This window comes from Acinonyx jubatus, chromosome D3 (assembly GCF_027475565.1).
Source record: "Acinonyx jubatus isolate Ajub_Pintada_27869175 chromosome D3, VMU_Ajub_asm_v1.0, whole genome shotgun sequence".
In the NCBI taxonomy this organism is placed as follows: domain Eukaryota; kingdom Metazoa; phylum Chordata; class Mammalia; order Carnivora; family Felidae; genus Acinonyx; species Acinonyx jubatus.
Window position 1 is genome coordinate 8302561 of NC_069392.1, and position 20204 is coordinate 8322764.

At 39.8% G+C, this 20204-nt stretch overlaps 1 protein-coding gene across 4 annotated transcripts; it reads right to left on the bottom strand.

Annotated features, from left to right (window-relative positions):
• Positions 1-224: 224 nt before the first annotated feature.
• ANAPC7 (anaphase promoting complex subunit 7) lies at positions 225-19731 on the bottom strand. Of its 4 annotated transcripts, none has more exons than XM_027043878.2 (11): positions 19531-19731; positions 15829-16015; positions 13400-13519; positions 10136-10247; positions 9650-9803; positions 8760-8902; positions 6945-7062; positions 6013-6209; positions 3547-3771; positions 2737-2887; positions 225-1092 (listed from the first exon to the last, which is right to left on the bottom strand). In XM_027043878.2, the coding sequence occupies exons 1-11, from the start codon at positions 19728-19730 to the stop codon at positions 903-905; spliced, it is 1797 nt and encodes a 598-aa protein (XP_026899679.1). In that variant the 5' UTR covers position 19731; the 3' UTR covers positions 225-902. The 4 variants fall into 4 exon arrangements, with proteins under 4 accessions (XP_026899679.1, XP_053061673.1, XP_053061674.1 ...); XM_053205698.1 differs by having other exon boundaries at positions 15829-16038; positions 19531-19651; XM_053205699.1 differs by lacking the exon at positions 19531-19731 and adding an exon at positions 11846-11885 and having other exon boundaries at positions 15829-15970.
• Positions 19732-20204: the final 473 nt, after the last annotated feature.

Here is a 20204-nt window from a genome sequence, read left to right on the forward strand (position 1 = left end):
CCAAGACTCACCCCCCCGGGGGAATTTAACCAATCAAAAATGCAAATAGATGAATTAGCTCAATGTTACCCAAAGTTACCAATCCTCCTGGCTCCCAAAACTCTGGGAAGAAAGGGAGTGTATTTATGGCAAATAATTCTGGGGCTGAATCAATGCATTGTGAGAGACCAAAAAAAGTAAGAATCTATAAAGGGCTTCCATTCTGATCAACCCAACACCATTACTGTACAAAAAACAGTTTTATTAGTTAATTACCCCAGGTGTGCCTCTGGTCATGCTCTAGGTCACACCTGTTTCTCAGATCCGGCCCAGGCTCATAGGCAAGTTACCAGATTAGCAAATAGGAAAATTGTTCTGCAAAATAGCAACTGTCAGCTTAAGGCATTACTAACATTGCAGAAGGAAGCAAGGTTACTAGGGAAGTTTGGACAGCTCAGGATGATGATTTCCGGGACAGGAAACCCGCTCTGAAAGGGCCAGCCCATGCTGCTGTCTGACATGGGAGAGGACGCTTTTGCTCTGGGTGACAAGTCACTCCTTTAAACTCACCCACAATGTCACAGACAAAACACTGTCTATTCCTCAAGCTTTCAGATTTAGAAATTAGTTATATAAAAAGCACTCTGTCCCAGAAGCCCTGGCACATCTGCAGGCCTCCCAGAGAGCTCACTCGATCCTCCCTGGCTGGAGCAGGGGAGGACAGAGATAGATGGAAGGTTGGTCAGGCTCAGTTTTTAAAAATGAATTCACTACTAGAAATACGGAGCGAGGGGCAGAGACCCCTGCTGCAATTACATGCGGAATCAATGTCCTCCCAGAGAGCGGGCTCCTCCGGGCTCCTTCAGTCCACGGAAGTGCTCAGAGCAGGGCAGGCCAGTGTGGCCACAGAGCTGCCGCCTGCCTCACTGCATGCCGAACCACTGCTCCTGGTCAGCCCACTGGGCCGCCTCACTGTCGCTGCCCTCCAGGTCCCCTTCTTCCCCACTCCCTTCCATGTCGTCCACATCCTCCTCCTGAGTGGCATCCGTGGGACTCTCCTCCTTCTCCATCTTCTGCATCCCCTCTAGAGACTTCTGGTCATTGGGGTCCAAACTAGGGGACAACAAAACAAAGGAGAGGCCTGAATCTCTGCCTTGCTTCTTGCTGGCTGATGCGTCATCTCCCTGGCACGGCAGTGAAATGACCACCCAGTCACAGAGAAACTGCTAATGCCTGGCCTCTCCAAACAACTGTGGTTCCACAGGCAGGATCGAGGGAGTCCACCACTAGAAGTGAAAAAAGGCGTCTTGTCCTAATTTTTAGAATTCTTAATTTGAGTTTTTCTCCACGTATTTCTTAAACATTATTAGCCCAGCATTCTGCTAGAGGAAGATACTAGATAACACAAATGAAAAAGCAGCAAACCACCATTAACAGAAAAATTCAAATGTAATTTCTTAACAGTATCAGATTTTTAGGCTACAAAGTTACAAAATAATACTTATTTTTCTGTGAGTTAAGGTGTTTCACATTCTTCTGACATAATTAACCATATCAGCATTTCAGTAGTCAATCAAATCATGCTTACCATGGAACAGATTTGTCAACTCCTAAGTTAGACCCCAGGACCCAAAGCTACCCCCCTACCCAAGCATTCGAGTTTAGCAGCTGAGTGATTACACATGCCCAAACCCCCAAAGTTCAGAGGCTCCAGAACATTTATTTGACTTCTAAGCAATTCTTCCTCTTGCCTTTGTGGTTACCATCAAGGCCAGCGGGTGTCCAATCTCTAGCAAATCCCACCTCTAATGAGTCCTGTTCCTACTTACATAACTGTAGATTGATTTGTTACCTCTTCCCTGAAAACTTCCATACAGCTCTCACCCACACCCAGGGCTCCCAGCCCTATGGGCTCCCACCTTGCCTTCTAGAGACTGCTATGAAAGCACTTAGCACGTGGCATCGATCAGTCTGCACGCCTGAGACCGAGAGCTCCCGGAATCACAGCATACCCAGTGGTTACTGAGATGCCAGGCACATGCATGGTGCTCAACTGCTGAACAAGTAAATGGATGTGATCAGACTCAATTAAAGACAGGCCTTCACCATAACTTTATAGACACGGAGACAACCCTCAAAGAAATCACTTCTATGTTAAACAGTAAGAATACCACTATTTATTTAGTATTTACTATGTACCAGGCACAGCACTAAGAGCTTTACATGGAATAATAATTTAATCCTCATTTAATCATTTAATACCTAATAAGGTAGATATAGACAAGGAAATCTGTTAGTAACTTGCCCAATATAACAGGTGTTGTGAAGGTAGTATTCAAACTTCAGAGCTTAAGTTCTTAACTACTACAGTAGATAGAAACATGGGAAAGTACTTACAATACTTTGATTTGAAAAAGCAGAATATAAAATATATAACTACATATACCCTATAAAAATACGTTTATGCATGGGTGAGGCCAGGAAGATGATCTACACAAATGAAAACTGATGATATAGTGGTGTGGGCTGGTTAGGAGTGAAACAGTTCTTTAATGTTGCTAATATACTTTATGAAATTATTATTTTTTTTTTTTTAGAAGTTATGAACTCACAAATAACTCTTCTACCATTACTATCATTACTCTGTTTTCAACCATGGGCACAAAAGTGTGTGTGTTTCCAGAACTCCTGTTACATAGTTCCCTGCCTCTTCTACCCCTCATTGACCTTCCCCCCCATGGGAGGCTAAGTGCCTACCTTAGTGCTATACTATATTGGTCCATTGCTTCCTGATACTCATTGACAGCTACAAGGAAATCTCCTAGGATCCGATGCAGGACACAGTCACTCTGATTAGCTAGTGCATTCCTCAGCAAAGCAATTCCATCTTCATATTTCTGTTCTCTGCCTGAAAAGAAAAAGACCCTCATTTTCCTACTTACACAACGTTTTGAAAATATACTCCCATCTCAAATCATATACACAAAACCACAACAATGATTATAATCCAACAATCTATCTGTAGATGTCCTTAAGAGAACAGTGGTGTGGCAGGAAATAAGAACAAGCTCATATGAATTCCTCTTCTATTAGGAAATGTACAGCCTGAGTTCTGATTTTGAAAAATATACTCTTAACCTAAGTTCAAATAAAAAGCCAAAATGCATTTTGTTTGCCAAACTAGCCCAAACCCAGGACTTTATCATAAATTAGGACTAAAACAACCAAAGCTAAAAGGAAGTCGTAAGCAAATCCAGATGGGTCAAAACAGTTCAAGCTGGCTAAAGTCAGTTATATTCAGCCCAAACTAATTCAGGACAACCAAAACCAGATCAAAGTAAGCTGAACAGGTACCAACCAAGTATAGCTGGTTTGAGCCACTCAAAAAGTCAGTCACTGCCAATCCAGGCCAGTTTAAGCCAGCTACATTTGGTTGTATGGACTCAAACCTACTGTAAAAAGGCACACACCTGACTGGTCATCTGTAACCAGCTGGGACCAGGAAATCCAATGAGATCAGGTTTTATATAATTAACGACAAAAGGGAAGTAAATAAGATACACTTACTAAGTAGTTCTGCTTTTTTCACCACAGCCTTAATGTAATCCGGCCTTTGGGTCAGGGCTTTATCTAATAAAGTTTTGGCTTTCTCCTGTGTCACTGGGTCTTCAAGACAAACAGTGGCTAAAAGGGTAAGGGTCTGTGCATTTGCTCCTAGAGTTTTGTAAACGTTGTTAGCCATTACCATTGCTTCACGAATACTGTTGGAAGCTAAGTAACATTCAATGAGACCTGAAAAAATAAAACACAGAAAGCTCAACCACATTACCATTCCAAGCAATGCTTCCACTCTGACAGCCTTCCAGATTGTAAACCTTCAAAGTTTCAGACAAAGGGCAGGCCAGGGGAAAACTCTGATGATGAGATCAGACTGGAGAGTAGTCTAGATGGAATAAGTGCTCTTCCCCAGAGCACTTGAGGGATGTGGAAAAAGGCTGCATGCACTGCAAAGGCACCTTTAGTTAGCGAAGGAAACACACGTAAGTAAACTGAAGCATGTAGGCAGCCCAGCTGAATGATAGAGGAACAAACGTGACCCTAATCATTACTTGAAACAGAGATGGAGCTGACAACAAAACCCAAGGTTCTACTGCCCCTTAATGAACTACTGATTTCCAGCTGTCTTCAGTCACCTTTAGTCCTAGGCTTACATGGAAGAGCTCCTAAGTTCCAAGTGAAATCCAGTTCTACAAAACTACTAGTTTGGCGTAGTTTTCTACTAACAGACTTAGGGAGCAACCTAAAGAGAAGGACAACTTTTCATTTAAAACATAAAAGCTATCTCAAAAGACATTTGCTGAACGTTTCCCTAACCTAGATGAAAAATACTTAATCAGATGGGCCAAATACATCAAATCAAGACTGGCAGCTCCTGCCTCTTATACCCACAACAAGATGCCCTATGGGGACACTTCAAGCAGAGTCAACTCTCAACTCTTCTTGCCAAGAACTTGAGAACAGAGGAAGTACTTTTTGACACAAAGCACTCATCAAAACAGAAAAACAGCTTAAACTCCAAACCCACACATCCCTGGCAGATTTTCTCTGCATACTCCTCCACCCCAGCAGCATTTATAATATTTGTGCATGCACATTCTACCACACACTATGGTTACTTAACAGAAATTACCTAACTCTTCAGGTCAATGTGTTGGATTCCGAATACGGCTCTTTCAACTACGTATTGAGTAGTTTCATTTCCCTGCTAAAGCCCCCACTGGAACTTCAGAAGGAAATGGAAAGAATGCACTTCACTAATCCAGTGCCTCTGCCAATAAAGGAAGCTCAGCTGGAGGTTGCAAGAAGCACTGGACAGCATAATGTCATCCTGATTCAAAACTCCAAATGGTAGCTTGAGTGCAGGGAGACCACGAAGCTGGCCTGCAGAAGGTCCTCCACCCCCAGTGACTCTAACTATCCTCTGTCCAAATACTGTGGAGTTCGTTATTCAACTGCATTCCTAGGCTTTTGTGAAACAGGCATGCAGCAGAAAGGAACTAGCGTGACAAAAGCAGCTGAGAGGCTTGGGAAGTTACAGTTTCAGGATCAAAAATTTAAACTGGAACCAAAAGCCTGATTTACTGGGGACACTTTAAGAACAAATCCACAATAGGCAAAGCTCTCTGAATATCTAAGCAGATTTGTTCTTTACCCCAACTTCCAAATTTTCTTTCTCAAATCTGAAACTCATCTTCCTGTTAAGAACAAGTCACTCCTAGACTCCTGGGTTTATTTTTAAATTCTTATAAAAATATGCTTTTGGAGGAACTGCATCTTGTAAGATCTATTTTAACATCTGTGACTGAGTCACCAAACGTTGCTGAAGCTGGCACAGCTCCTTTTAACTCCTAGGGTCAGTTCACATGTACTTAAAATAGCACATAACAAAACAAAGTTTGACCCTGATCGTGCCCACTCAGGAGGTCACAATGAACAGACTAGTTCCCACAACTGACACTGTCATATGGATATGGAGTTACCCCATGAGTAATATTTCTGGCTTGAGGTAAGACAACTGTTAAAAAATAAGACACAACCAAGCACTCTAGCATACTGCCAGCACAGAGATTCACATTAAAGAGTGGGCCATGTTTGAAAAACAATCAGAAATAGGACAAAAAAACCTACCCCAACTACACCCTCACCAAAAACCAGAAAAAAAGAATGAGAAAAAAATTCTAAAGTTCAAGTGAAAATCCTAAATGATTTCTAAAATGCCTAATAAATGCCTAATGCAGTGATTCCCAAACTTACGTGCATGTTGGCATTACTTGGGATCATCAAAAAAATACTGTGCCTATCACACAACCACAATATTCTGATTTAGACTACAGTGGAGTGACCTGGCATCAGGATTTTAAAATGTACCCCCAGAGAACTCTAACATACAACAGGGTTTGGTAACTGCTGGCCTAGCAAAACCTTCCATCCAAGTTGATGCCACACACTATTTATCTATATCTTTCATCTTACCTTCATAACAATCTAAGCGACAAGGTGCAAGCCGTATAGCCTCCCGAAAGTGGATTATTGCTTCTTGGACTCTGCCCATGTTTCTAAGTGCTGCTCCCTTAAGTAGCAAAGCTTGAACGCTATTACTATTCAGCTGAATGGCCTTGGCTCCTAAATAGAGGGCCCGAGAGTAACGTTTGCTATAGAAGCTATGACACCTGGAGGGAAAGAAAAAAAAAAATTACCTAAAAGAAAATGGTAAAGAAACTTCATCTAAAAACCAAACAGAAGGCATGCTACCTGATCCTTATTGCAAACCATTAAAGGTTTAACCTAAGATACTGAGGGGAGAGGGGGTACCAAAAAACCCATTTTCTGTATTTCATTTATTTATGAAGAGAGAGAATAACTTAAGCAGGATCCACACTGAGTGTGGAGGCTGACACAGGACTTCATCTCGCCACTCTGAGATCATGTCACGGGCCTAAATCAAGAGTCAGACGCTCAACCAACTGAGCCACCCAGGCAATCCTAAATATTTATTTTTAAGAAGAAATCTTGATATGGAAGGAAAAATTATGGAAAAGAACCTGATATCTGGATATGTTATCAGGTGAGAGATATTTAGATATAACACGGTATAACACAAATACCGTGTTATTTGCCACGGTAAATAACAAAGCAGCAGCTCCTAGCCTGTTCACTGATGGCTTCCAGTGCTAAGCATGATGCACTGTCTCAGTTCACACCTGCCCCACGAAAATCCTCATTTTCCAAATGAGAAAAGAGATTCAGAGAGGTAACTAATATATCCAACGTCAAAGGCCTTGATCTGAATCTAAGTCTGATTATCTCTTAATCTGTGTTTTCAACCTACATTCTATTTGGGAGGCACCACAATTTCCTAAAGGATGTACTGAAACCTGGAAAGAAAAAAGAATGCATAAACATACCCAGAGACTACCCAGGGTTCTGCATGCTGATCAGAAATATTAAAAAGGCGGCAGCCAAGGTTCTCCACATCCTCTAGCCGCCCTTCTCTTGCCAGGAGGTAGCCATATACATCCATTCCTAGAAAGGAAGAGGCTTTTTTAAAAAGCAGGCAGGAGTCCTTTATAAATGAGCAGCAGCCTTCATCAGAGTCCCCACTGAGGCCCCAGCTCCGGCTCGGTCTGAGCCCTTTCCACAATCATGAGCTCCTCCCACCAGCATTCCCAGTTTCCTACAACGTGGCTATTAAAAAGACAAAACACATCCAAAAAATTTAAAAAGCAAAGGAGTAGAGGGGCACCTGGGTGGCTCAATCGGTAAGTGTCCAACTTTTGATTCCAGCTCAGGTCATGATCTCATTGTTCATGAGTTTGAGCTCCACATCAGGCTCTGTGCTGATGGTGCAGAGCCTGCTTGGAATTCCCTCTCCCTCTCTGCCCTTCCCTCCCTCCCCCCACTCCCCACTCACTCTAAATAAATAAATAAATAGCTAGCAAAAAAGCAAAGGAGTAAAGGAACTACACCTCACAACTTGAAAGCCAATTATTTTCGGGAACTGTTCATCCCTACAACCTGTGGCATGATATATAGCTATCCAAACTCATATCCAGAAAAGGCCCAAAAAAAGCATTAAGTAAGTTCTCTTCTCCAAGAGGCCTAAGCATAGTCAAGAGTATACACTGAATATGCCAGTGGGTCTCAGAAAAAGTTAGCCTATTCCAGAAAAAGCATCTAGTTCTTTCTGGAGTCCAGTTGATTTAAGATCACCCCACTCCCTGCTTATTCTCACTCATGTTCTATAAAAAGGGTAGCATGCTTGCTGTCACCTAGCTCCTCCCACCACCCCCCTCATCCCTTGTTATCCCTTCAGGCTCCAAGGAAAATGCCTCTCATGACAAGATCACTGCAACACTCCTGCTGATCCCCAAACTCGGGCCTGAAGTTTCAACTCCAAGCTGTCAACTAATGCCAGACTAGTATTTCTAACACACCATTTTCATCATGGGCACAGGCAGCTCTGAGGAGAGAAATAAGCACTGGACAGGAGGGAGACCTTAGGCAAATGAATTCATCTTTCTGGATCTGTTTCCTCATCTCCCTGCTCTGTTGTTTTCATGGCTTAAGAGTCTACAGAACTAACTATTGTCACCAGGTCATTGTTTTTCTGATGGCCTCTTTTGGGACTTTACAAGCAGATTTCAGCCTATCTATCAGACATTATTTCCCACTACCCATCACCTGCTGCCAGTCACTGGACACTCACCCTTTGGAAGTCCCTATGGCTCACTCCTTCAGCTATAATCTTTCAGATCAATGATTTTTTTTGTTGTTCATTCCTAATCACTTCCTTCAATCATCTCATCCCTTTCTTAATGTCTATTCACTTACTGCCTTTTAACTATAATAAGGACACAGTGAAGCTACATTCCCTAAAAGGATATTACGGTTTTGGGGATGCCATCCAAATTCCCAGTCAGGCACACCATACATAAATTTACAAATCATAAGGAAGGGATATCACCTCTCCCAAAAGAAAAAGAGCCAAATAATGATCTGTCTGGAGACACTTGAATTCAAGCAAAAACAACTGCTCAAAATGGAATTACTTAAGTGTTAGACATGTGTCAGGACCTCTAAAAAGGTAAAAGGCTACTGTAATAAGTTCCACAAAATATTTATATGAAAACTAGTATCAGAAGATCATGCTATATTTTCTCCCTTTCTTTCCTGATCCTCCCCTCTACAGGTACTTTCACCCTGCCTCAAGAATTACTTACCTTTTATCAGATAAGGATCCAACATCTGTGCCTGTTCAAACTTGAGGACAGAGTTTTTATTGTCTCCAGCTCTGAAGTACAGATCTGCTAAGCTTCCCAGCAGGTCCACGTTATCTCGCAATAAGGACTTTTTCTCTAGTGAACTTCAAAATATTAAACATTGACCCTTAACATCTATTATGAATCCTCTTAGTTGCTGAATCTGGGTGACAGGCAACATAGGTACTATTCTCTTTTGTGTATATATATTTCATAATAAAAACTTTTAAAACAAACCATATCCACTATATTTTCTCATTCTGAGTTTATGATTTAAAGAATATTACATAGGGTAAGAAAGCCAATATTCAGAATGAACAGAAATCTCTCATTACCTAGAAAGAACTTTTTGGTTGTAGGTTTTCAGAGGACAACATGGTGTTAAATGTAATGTCATTCACAAGTGACTGCTACTTACTACTCAACCAAATTACTTCATATAACACAAGACCCAGTCTCTTGTCCCAGGACTTTACTTGAGTAGAAAGAAAATCCCAGTTCTACAGAAACAACCCAGGTCAGATGCTGCAATTTATGCTCCTGGGATGTCCAAAGACGATGTTCATCCAGGTTCAAGCATGACACACTAAGACAATCTGCTTTACAAGAGTTACCACTTTTACAAATACAGAGCTGAACTTGGTCAAAGTTTACATTTAACAGGTCCTCACAGCAGGGATTCTTACTCTTAGGACCATTAAGTACGTTAAGAGACTAAGAAAGCCTAAAGACAATAGGCTACGACACCAAGAGATAAGCATCTCCTATTTCTATTTTGCTAATTTAGATACATCAGATCTCCATACAAGCAAAGGGCCTCAAGAAAACTGAATTAACTTTGTGTCTCTCACCAGATGGTATTGATTGCTCTCGAGTTGTCACCAGTGTGCACAAAAGCATATGCTTTGATCCACACAGAGAGCCAATCCAAGTTAGGCACAGTCTGGATCACATTCATTGTCATCGATGCCACCTCTGCGCCTTTTACAGAAAGGGACAGCAAACCTAATCCAACAGAAAACAGGAGAAATAAAGTGAGGCACAGCTCTCCTCTTCTGCAATGCAAGAAGCAATAAGTTACCTTTCCATGGACTACAAGGTGCCCTTTCCCTATTCTGAGCAAGATGCAGATGGCAAAACAACCATAATTTAATATTCTTGATTGTGTGAAATCAATTTAAATTTAAATTTCTTGATGTGTGAAAAATACATGACAATAATAATCTACTGGATCACTCTCTGGAAGTTAGGCACGGGAAAATTCTAATGTATAGCCAAGACTGAGAACATCTCAGAGAGTAAACACTACATAGAAATAAACTGAGAATAATCTGTACCTAGAATGGCATCGAGGGCTAATGGGCACTGCCTCAGCACTTCCTTATAGCTGGTGACTGAAGGGCGCTCCTGACCAGCCTTCTTGTATAGATTTGCCAGCATCATGTTTATCTGTAACAAACAAAAACCAAGACAGTAAGATAAGTGTACATTGCAAAGAAAGTATCTCACCACCAATTAAGTCCTGATTTTTTATTACCAGCTACTATTCTACTTTTTACTGGAAAATCTACCCATAGCTCAGTGGAAATAAACAAAGACCAATCCCATTCTTTAAACCAAAGAGGAAATTACTACCTTTGCTTTTCCTAGGTCCTCCCATTTCTAAGAGGAAAGTCAAATTCCTCTCACTTACCCAAACAAAAGGTCCAGTAATATCTAGACCAAAGATACTGCCCCTGGAAATAGGAGTAATATATATTTGAGAAATGTTACAGAAATCTAATTACCTTGATTCTTTCTTGATCTTTAGAAGATGAACTACCTAGAAGTGCTCAAGTTTACATACTTTAAATGCAATTATATTGAGGCATAAGAAAGAGAGGAATTCTTAACACAGCTTGTTAAGAAAGACCAGATGAATTTTCCCCAAAAAGGAAATGACAGATACAGAGTTACGTACTTGGCTTCTGATAATTATTCTAGAAGCTAGACTGTTGCCTTTCTAACGCTTAAAGCTTAGACCTATCTGACTCTTCCAAGTAATGCTACAGAAGTCAAACTCTGACTTCTAGAAATGACACTGATCCAAAGGTTAGCTACATCACTTAAATCCAATAAATGCATTTTTAGCACAATTCAAATATGTAACTCAGTAAAGCTCTATTAAAATAACCCTAAAAATGCAACAAGGAAAATTTGAGAAAACCTAAAAGTTCCAAAGAATGTAGAAGTTACAGGGAAAGTAAATGATCTTAATACTACAGGGAGAAAAAGAGAACATTCCAATTTGAAATTAATAGATCTTAAACACAGCAATTTTTGCCAGGTCATTAACCTAAGGAAGCAGTCAACATGAACACACAAAAGAAAAAAAGCCAATCCCCAATCTCTTCAGTTATTTGTAGCCTGGTATGCCAGATATTTACTCAAAAGAGTGGCTCTGAAGATGAAGAACATCTGTTCCAATTATGACTTACAGTATATAAAACAATCTAGTATGGCATTAATCCATACTGATGATTCAAACAATGAAATAATGAAATACCAGAAATAAAACTTTATTTGGCCTCAGCTTTTCCATTTTAGGCTATGTTGAAAATGCAAAAGAAAATACTTAAAGGAAAACTCCAGTATTGGTGTCAATACTTGAAAAGAATAAAAGGTTAAATTTAAGATCCTTTCTTGACTGCTTGTTATTAACAAACTATGACCCACACATCATCTGTCTCAACAAATATTAAAATTCCCTTTAAACTACCTGTCACTTCAAAAGAATGAGTTTTGAGTACTACCTATGAGAAAGTCAATCCTTTTTAAAGCAGATCCTTACTTGGGAACATCACAAAGCCACACGCCATAAACACAAGCAGTCATCATTTTCTAAAAACTGAGTGAGAAATTGTATGTTGATATGTTTACTTTTAAAAGTTGAAGATTTACCAAGATATAATAATCTCACACTGGAATTTTCCTTTAAAAAGTGAAGAAATGTGTGGTGGTGTTTACCATACATTAACAGACGTTCATTTAGACGTATTTTGACTCACTTCCTTGTCCTTTACACAGACTGAGAAGCCAGTTAACTCCCTAACGGACAAGAAAGAAAAACTGTAAATATTATAGGTTTATGTTTGAGGCATACATCTTTGCTTGTTCCTGGCTACAACAGCTCTACAGAATGAAGGATATGTACTCCTAACAAATGTGGATTCCTTTAGTCCCTCTTAAAATGGTGGCTTTAAATACCAAAGTGTTAGATACCACAAAGCTGAGCTTATTTGCCATTACTCATTTTCAAAAAATGTCCCCACCCTCAAGTCATTAAGGAAGAAATTATGGTACATTTCCAATAAGATAAGGAACAGGTATCATTCAAAGTTTATAATCAAAATGGCATCTTCCAAAAGAAAGACACTCCTCACATAGGCAAAAAAAATTATCCTTGGGGTTAAGACTTTCATAGGATATCAGAAAAAAATTCAGCATATAGTATCCAAGCTTATTATGAGACAGGTTATTCTAAAACATGTTTCCAAATATTTTTAATAGCAGCCAGTACCGTAAAATAAACTGGGAAAATCGCCTAGTTTTAAAAAACTCAGAAAATAATACATAAATCTTCAATGAGGAGATGCTTACACATGTTCTAATCAAGTTTGATTGGTTACTTTTAAAACTCAGCCGACACTTAGGAGAAAAAACACTACACCACCGCTTAGATTCCTTTTCTAAGGGCAGGAGGAAGTACACAGGCATCTTACATATAAAATTCCTTATCATTAAGCACAAGGTGCACAGAACAGTTCTTCAGTGAAGTGAGGAAGGCAAGTGACATGAGAATACATGGTAGAATATTAACCACTGATGTGAATTCAATACTAAAAGCAAAGATTCTCACTGTTCCTCTAAACTGGACTTCAAAAAAAACCGGTAATCAAAGATGCCCAATATAATACTCCTTACAGTATAGTACTTTAAAAAGTATTCTTTCATAAAGGAACTTAAAGTTAGCAAAGTATTATTAACCTCATTTTATAAATAAGAAAAAAAAAGTAAAGTTCAAATTGGTAACTTGCCCAAGTTCATACTACACACTTCACAGCTTGTATGCCCTAAACTCAGACAAGATCTTTTGATTTCAGTTGAAGGTGTTCTACTGATATGTTACCAATTCAAACACAAATATGTATCTCACACACAAATAAAGATCTTGTAGTCCTGGATCTTGAAACCAAAGGGATTAATAAACTCATTCATATAATCAAATGGGGACACCTACAGAATGCAAACATGAGATTCTTAAAAAAGTACTGTTGCCACCTGGAAGCGTTTACAAATTATTTCCATTGGTAAGAAATACCAAAATATGAGCACTTGTAATATTCTCCAGCTACCATTTTCATCAGACGAATTTTCAGAGTTTCATAAGAAAGTAATTCTTCTATCTCTCTGAACCTCATCTACTCCATTTTCAGGGGAACAAAGTGAGTCAAGAGACAATATTCAGATGGACTCCCTAATGCATGGAGAAAACATGGAGGAAATGGGTTGGAAGGACTGGGTAGGAGAAGAATATATACCAAATTGTCAATTCAACTTACTTTGGGAGTTCTTTGTCTTGAAGGGATCCCATCAAGAATAGCAATGGCATCCTTATCTTGTTTTAGCATTGTATAACATTCAGCCATTTTGTATTTCACTTCAATTTCAGATGGAAGACACTAAGAGGCAATGAAAACATTTCTTCAAAATATTACTTCAACAGTAAGGCAGTTCCTCAAAACGTTAAACATAGAGTTACTATATGACCCAGCAATTCTGCCCCTACACATCCAGCCAAGAGAACCAAAAACCTATGTTCACACAAAAACCTGCACATAAATGTTTATATAAACATTACTGATAGACAAGAAGTGGAAATAACATAAATGTCCATCAACTAATGAATAGTTATGGCATATCCACAAAATGGAATATTCTTCAGCAATAAAAAAGAACAAAGAACCGATTCATGCCATAACATGGGTCAAATCTAAAAACATTATGCTCAAGTAAAAGAAACCAGACACAAAAGGTCACATACTGTATGATTCTATTCATATGCAATGTCCAGAATAGGTAAATCCATGGAGACAGAAAAAGGTTAGTGATTCCCAGAGGCTAAAGAGATAAAAGAGATAAAAGGCTTGCAAATTTCCTAGGGTGATGAAAATGTTCTGGAATTAAAGTGATGACAGTTGCACAATTTTGTGAATATACTACAATCCAGTGAATTGTTAATTTTGGGAGGTGAAATGGATCTTAATTTTTGAAAAATTCCTTAAAGATTAATTATAGAAAACAAACTGATGGTTACCAGAGGGGAGGGGCTAAGGGGATAGGTTACATAGGTGATGGGGATTAAGGAGTACACTAGTTGTGATGAGCACAGGGTGATGTATGGAAGTGGTGAATTACTATATTGTATATCTGAAACTAATACAACACTGTATGTTAACTAACTAGAATTAAAACAAAAACTTAAAAAAAAATTAAAATGTGAGGTAAAAAAAATTCCTTAAAGATTAAGTGCATTTAATTAATATGAAAGGTTTAGCATGGTGCTTGGCATACTGAATGCTCAAAAAGTTAGCTACTTCTATGAGTGACCCTGTGTGGATAATATACATGATTTCCATTCAGTGTCAGAAAACAGAGAAAATCCTGGGGTGCCTGGTTGGCTCAGTCAGTGGAGTGTGCAACTCTTCATCTCAGGACTGTGAGTTTAAGTCTCACACTGGTTGTAGAGATTATTTAAAAAATAAATAAGTAAAATAAAAAGAAAATAGAGAAAATCCTGGCAATCAGCTCTTTAATAACAAAAATCAAAGGTTTTACATAAAGAAAAAAAAAACAAGATGAAGATATAGAGGCTTTAAAAAAAAAGGGAAACTACATTAATTTGTCTTTTTTCAAAATGTGGAAAAATACAAAGCAGAAAAAAACATGACTTATAATTTCACACCCAGTTCATCCTACTGACATTACTTTTCAGTGTAAGTTGCATGTATAATTTAAACTTAAAAGAGGGTCAAATTGCAAAGTAAAAATTCCCCTCTCCCTAAAGCTTTCCACTGTTAAATTTCTTTCCTTCTACACATAAAATCCTTCATACATAATGCATATACAACACATGTTTATATATAATATATATCAGATATATATCTGATACATATCCATACTTTCTATTAACATCGATTTTCAGCATATATATATATACGGTATATACGAAGATATATTTATGTATCTATAATCCATCCCCTTTAAACAAACAGAACAGACTTCTACAAATCTTATTTTCCTTACTATTATGTGTAGTTCTTTTCAAATCAGCACATGTACCTCTATCTCATTTTTCATTTCAGTAATAGTTCATCATATCCCATCTTATGGCTATGCGCTAATTTAACTAGACTCCACTGATGAACACTTGCTTTCAGTTTCTTACCATTAAAAATAATGCTGCAATAAGCAGCCTTAGTTATACACCCTGTAAATCTTCTGGAGTCTACTATTAGAGTTAATTTGTGGTAACTGGATATCTCCATCAAATCAGAAGACTGTGAAATTACAATTCTCCCCTTCATTTATTTAATTATCAGGCAACCAAAACTGGCAGGAATTCATTTCCCATAAATTTCCCTAGGTTCTTGCAATCCTAATACCTGAGTTACATTTTAAAAGTTGTACTTTGATTAAACTTATAAAAACACTGGATTTTGAGTTCTGTTTGTATAAAAGGGAGGAACAATGCAGAACCTCGGTGAACCCATATAATTCATGTTTAATTCCATTTTTAGATTCATCCAGAGTGAATTTTGCATTCTTGCATCTATGTGGTTTCTCATCTTTGTTTCTCTAGTCAGCTCTCCTTTAAAACTATTTTTTATTTTCCCCTCCTCTACATCTAGTCCACAGTCTTGTAAATTCTTTCAGTCTCTCACCCTCAAAAAAAAAAAAAAAAAAATTTCACACTTCCATCTCCATTTACCTGACTTTGCGGAGTAGATGCAGAATTGCCAGTTGAAGGTCTCACTTTTGAAGTTTTACTTAGGGCTTTTTTCTGCTGCAAAGCCATGGTATACTTACTCACAGCATTCCGATATTCTTTATCATGAAAGAGAGAATCTGCGTGATACACCAAGAGCTGGTACTTCTGGGATGGGGAGAATAACTCACTGGAAAACAAAGAAAATACCCCCTACATGGGTTATTTTGAACTGTTAGACAGAACACCCTCCTTAGTGTCCACATAAGCCTAGCATAAAGCCTTGTATAAGGACAGTTTACAAAAAAGTCAACATATCATAAATGCTAGTCCTTAAAATGAGAGGCATGAGAGTCGCACTCTACGCTAATATGGTCAGCACATCCAGGAAACTGCTTTAAATTGCTCTATTTTAATGTTTTTCTCCTTTATTTACTAAAAAAGCAATGATACCTCTAAATCAAATACAGTAATACACACATATACAAAGAGAAATGTTATACATTTTTTCCTCCCCTTCCTTAGCCCAAGTCCTCTTAACAATCTGATATATATATCCATACTTTCTTATATTAACATCGGTTTTTAGCATAATATAGACAAAAGGAGAAAAATCACAATGACTTAACAAATTCTACCAGGATGGGTTGAACAACTTGGAAAAGAGAAACCTCACCACTTTGAAACCTTTTCAGGAAAGTGCTGAACAAAAAGAGGTTTCAAAGGAACTGAAAACTCTTCAAATACTGGAGAAGATAGGAATACTAACATACTGAAGTATGAGAATAGAACAGAATAGAATAAAATAGAATAAGCCAATGGGACAGAGTAGGATAGAAAGAGGATTAGCCTTATTTGATGAAGTTTTTTGTTTTTTTTTAATACAAAAGTAAACTTCTACTAACACTAGAATTTTTATCTCAAGTCACAGGGATTTAAGGACCAGTGTAAAAGAACCAAGATGTTTCAAAACTTTTTCACTAATGTTGAACATTCCTCACAAGCATAATAACCGCCTAGAAGCTGGCCACCATTCTTAATGGGAAACATTTTTAATCGCCAATTCCACCTCCCCACCATTCCTGACAAGAAGAATTTACACATTTTTCTTTGACGAGTAAAGCTATAGCTGTTTAAAATGAAAGAACAGTCACAGTCAACTGTGTAAGCAGTTAATTTGTCAACAAATGAAGGATACTCAAGAATAGATACCAGAGATTAGTAGCTGCCAGGGGCTGGAGAAAGTGGGACCAGGGGTGATTACTAATAGAATATGGGGTTTCTTTTGGGGATAATGAAAGTTTGGGATAGACAGTGGTGATGGTTGTACAACTCTGTGAATAGATTTAAAACCAAGGGGGCCCTTGGGTGGTTCAGTCAGTTAAGTGTCCAACTCTTTTTTTTTTTTTGGCTCAAGTCATGATCCCAAGGTGGTGAGATAGAGCCCCACATCGGGGCCCTGCACTGACAGTGTGGAGCCTGCTTGGGACCCTCTCTCTCTCTCTCTCTCTCTGCCCCTCCTCCACTTGTGCTTTCCCTCTCTCAAAAATAAACTTAAAAAAAAAAAAGAACACAGAAATGTATGCTTTAAAATGATGCATCTAATAGTATGTCAAGTTGATCTTAATTTTTTTAATCTTAAAGAAAAAAAGGACAGGTACGCTAAACACTGGATATAAAATTACAAAGGAAATTCAAGGACTAAAAGGTATAGTCCAGCTAGTTAAGATCTCTTCCAACTCTAAGAATCTATATTATTTACTGAGAAATAAGATTTAATAGAAAATATTGCTACACTCAAAGCATTCAGATATTTATATATTGTAACACATATGCCTACTTATACACCTATAAATTATCTTTGGAATGACACACGAGACTGTTAATCGTTGTTGCCTGTGGTGAATGGAAACGATGGAGTGAGGTCTTGTGGTGAGAACTTTTAAGATCTGTATTCTAATCACTCTTAACACCTAAGGAGGTCAGTACAGTGCTTTTGTGCAGTGAGCACTCACATGTTTATTGAATGTGCTAAGGAAGTGTGTACAACCTCAGGGAGGTAAAACTGCCCAAATTCACACACTCCGTGAGAAGCCACGATGTCTGGACTTTGGTCCTTCTGATTCTAAAGTCTTCAGTCTGACCCACCACAGTCTACTTCTGAGTGGCGTAACTGAATTTTCTATTCAGGGTGGACCCATTTGCATTTGGCCTGCTCTAGAAGCTGTCTAGGTCAGAAAGGAAAAGCCTGTTAAGCGCCTGTAATGCAGCTACTCTATTTTATTTCCATGAGTGTGCTTCTGGACCTTGCTCCGTGAGACCCATCATTTCACCACCATCCACTTAGTGTTGACAGCGAGGAAGCCCTGGTCTCTTTCAGCCTTCTGTGTTTATTCTGCAGCCTTGCAGTTGGTTTTGAGTGACTGGTCAAGGCACACTTTCCTTCATGGGAATTTATGCACCAGTTAGTCATTACTCTTGGTTCCTGCAGATGTTACAGGATAATGAGAAGCAGTTTAATCCACTAAGCTTAGCCCATGTTTCTGTAAATTAGGTTATCTGCATACCTCTTCTTGTACTGTTTGAATTTTTTACTGTGTATACTGCCAATTCAATATGAAATTTAATAATAAACGATAAAGGTCAGAATTTAAACTGACCTCCCTGAAGCTAGGAAAACACCTTCTGACCTTCATCAATTTAAAAAAAAAAAAAGAGGGGCGCAGAATATAAAACAGGACAAAGGGATGGAGTAGTGAGGGTAAGGGACAATTCTGATGGTTACAGAAGCTGTTCTTTAGGAGGGATGTCTTGAGCTGGAACCTGACGGAGGACACAGCTCTCTGAGGTGAGGACTGCAAGCGGAGCAGCAAATGCAAAGCCCTGAGTTGAGAACTGAGCTTGGTGTGTTCAAGTGACAGAAAGAAGAGCCTGCAAGGCTGAAGCACAGTGAGCAGAGGACAGGAGAGGAGGTCGGGGAGAAAAATGTTTGGCCTTGGAGGTCACAGGAGAGAGTTTTAAGTACAATGGGGGAATTAAAGCAGGGGGGGCAACGCGCACTCAAGGCTGGAAAGAGCCCTGCGCTGCATCCGTCATAAGACTCCAGAAACCGCAGCTCTGAAAACAAGAAAGGGGCACTGCATGTCCTTAAAAAGGCGCCACTCCCACCCAGCAGAGTCTCCCGTTTTCAGGGGTTCTGGAGGCCAGAAAGTGGACCCTTCTGACACATTCAAGGGGGAAAAGATCAATCTCAGATGGGGGACGAAGGTATAAGACCGGGCCTTTCTGAGCGGCGGCGAGCGAGAAAACGTTCTTCGGGGAAGAGCCGGGAAGAGAGGAGTCAGCCCAGCGAAGTGACAGTCGTTCTGCCGGGCGACAGGTGCCTCAGGAAACCCGCCGCTCCCAACTTTCGGGAAACCCTAGCCAGGCTCGCCCTCAGAGCCTCCGCCTTCCATTTCTCGAAGCGGCCGCTCGCCACATCTCCCTCAGGGAGCTCATCCCAGCGTCTGGCACAGCGCAGAGACCAAGTGAACTCAACTTGCGTTCCCAGAACGGCTCCGCCTGACGACGCCTTCGCTGACCCCGAAGCCTCAGCGGAGAGGCCCGCGGTCGCTCTTCCCGCCAGTCCCCAGGCCCCCTCTGCCCCCGCTCCCAAACCGGAGCCACTTTCTCCTCAGCCCCAGGCCGCTCCCCGCCTCAACTCACGGGTTGTTATTACTCATTGTAAGTAACAAGCTGCTGAGGAGCCGCACGTTAGAGTGCAGCCCCGCGGCCGCCATGTCTCGCACGTGGTCTATCACATTCATCCTGCCCGGCAAGGCCGCTGGCAGCGGCGGCAGCGGCGCGAAAAGCCGGTAGAAGCTCCTTAGGGAAGACTCCAAAATGGCGGCCTCGCCGGGGTCCATCGGGTCCACAAGCGGCACCGCCCCCAGGAAAATAGGCAACTATTGAAGTGCCTGAGAAAAAAAAAAAACCCACAAATATAATAAACTCCATTCCTTTCCCCAAGCATCCTATGAAGTGGAATGATTTGGTTTAGGGGTTGTTTTTGTTTTATTTTGTTTTGTTTTAGCAAAAGTTATGTCATCGTTCTAAGCGGCAAACTTTATTGAGGGCTCACAATGGGCTGGGAACAAAAGGCACTTCGGTATGAATACATGCTCAATTGAAATAAGATGGCTCGGGGAGAAATTTGTGTCTCAAAAATTAATAAAAACGTATGGATTTATCATAAACAATACAGGAGAGTTGGGGGAGAATCTCCTACAGCTGGAGTTAAATATTTTAATCAGGCGCTAGGGGCAGGCTTAACTGCTTTTACAATCGGACTTGCGCACTAGGCTGAAGACACCACGCCCCCTTCTTTCAGATAGTGTGTG

What these genes read in the sequence shown, in the direction of transcription:
- ANAPC7 (XM_027043878.2), bottom strand. Translation starts at nt 19,730, where the DNA reads ATGGACCCCGGCGAGGCCGCCATTTTGGAGTCTTCCCTAAGGAGCTTC. An exon ending in ACAATGAGTAATAACAACCC is followed by an intron (nt 16,016 to 19,530) that starts GTGAGTTGAGGC and finishes TTTGTTTTCCAG; the next exon opens with TGAGTTATTCTCCCCATCCC. An exon ending in GGATCCTTATCTGATAAAAG is followed by an intron (nt 7,063 to 8,759) that starts GTAAGTAATTCT and finishes CTTCCTTTCTAG; the next exon opens with GAATGGATGTATATGGCTAC.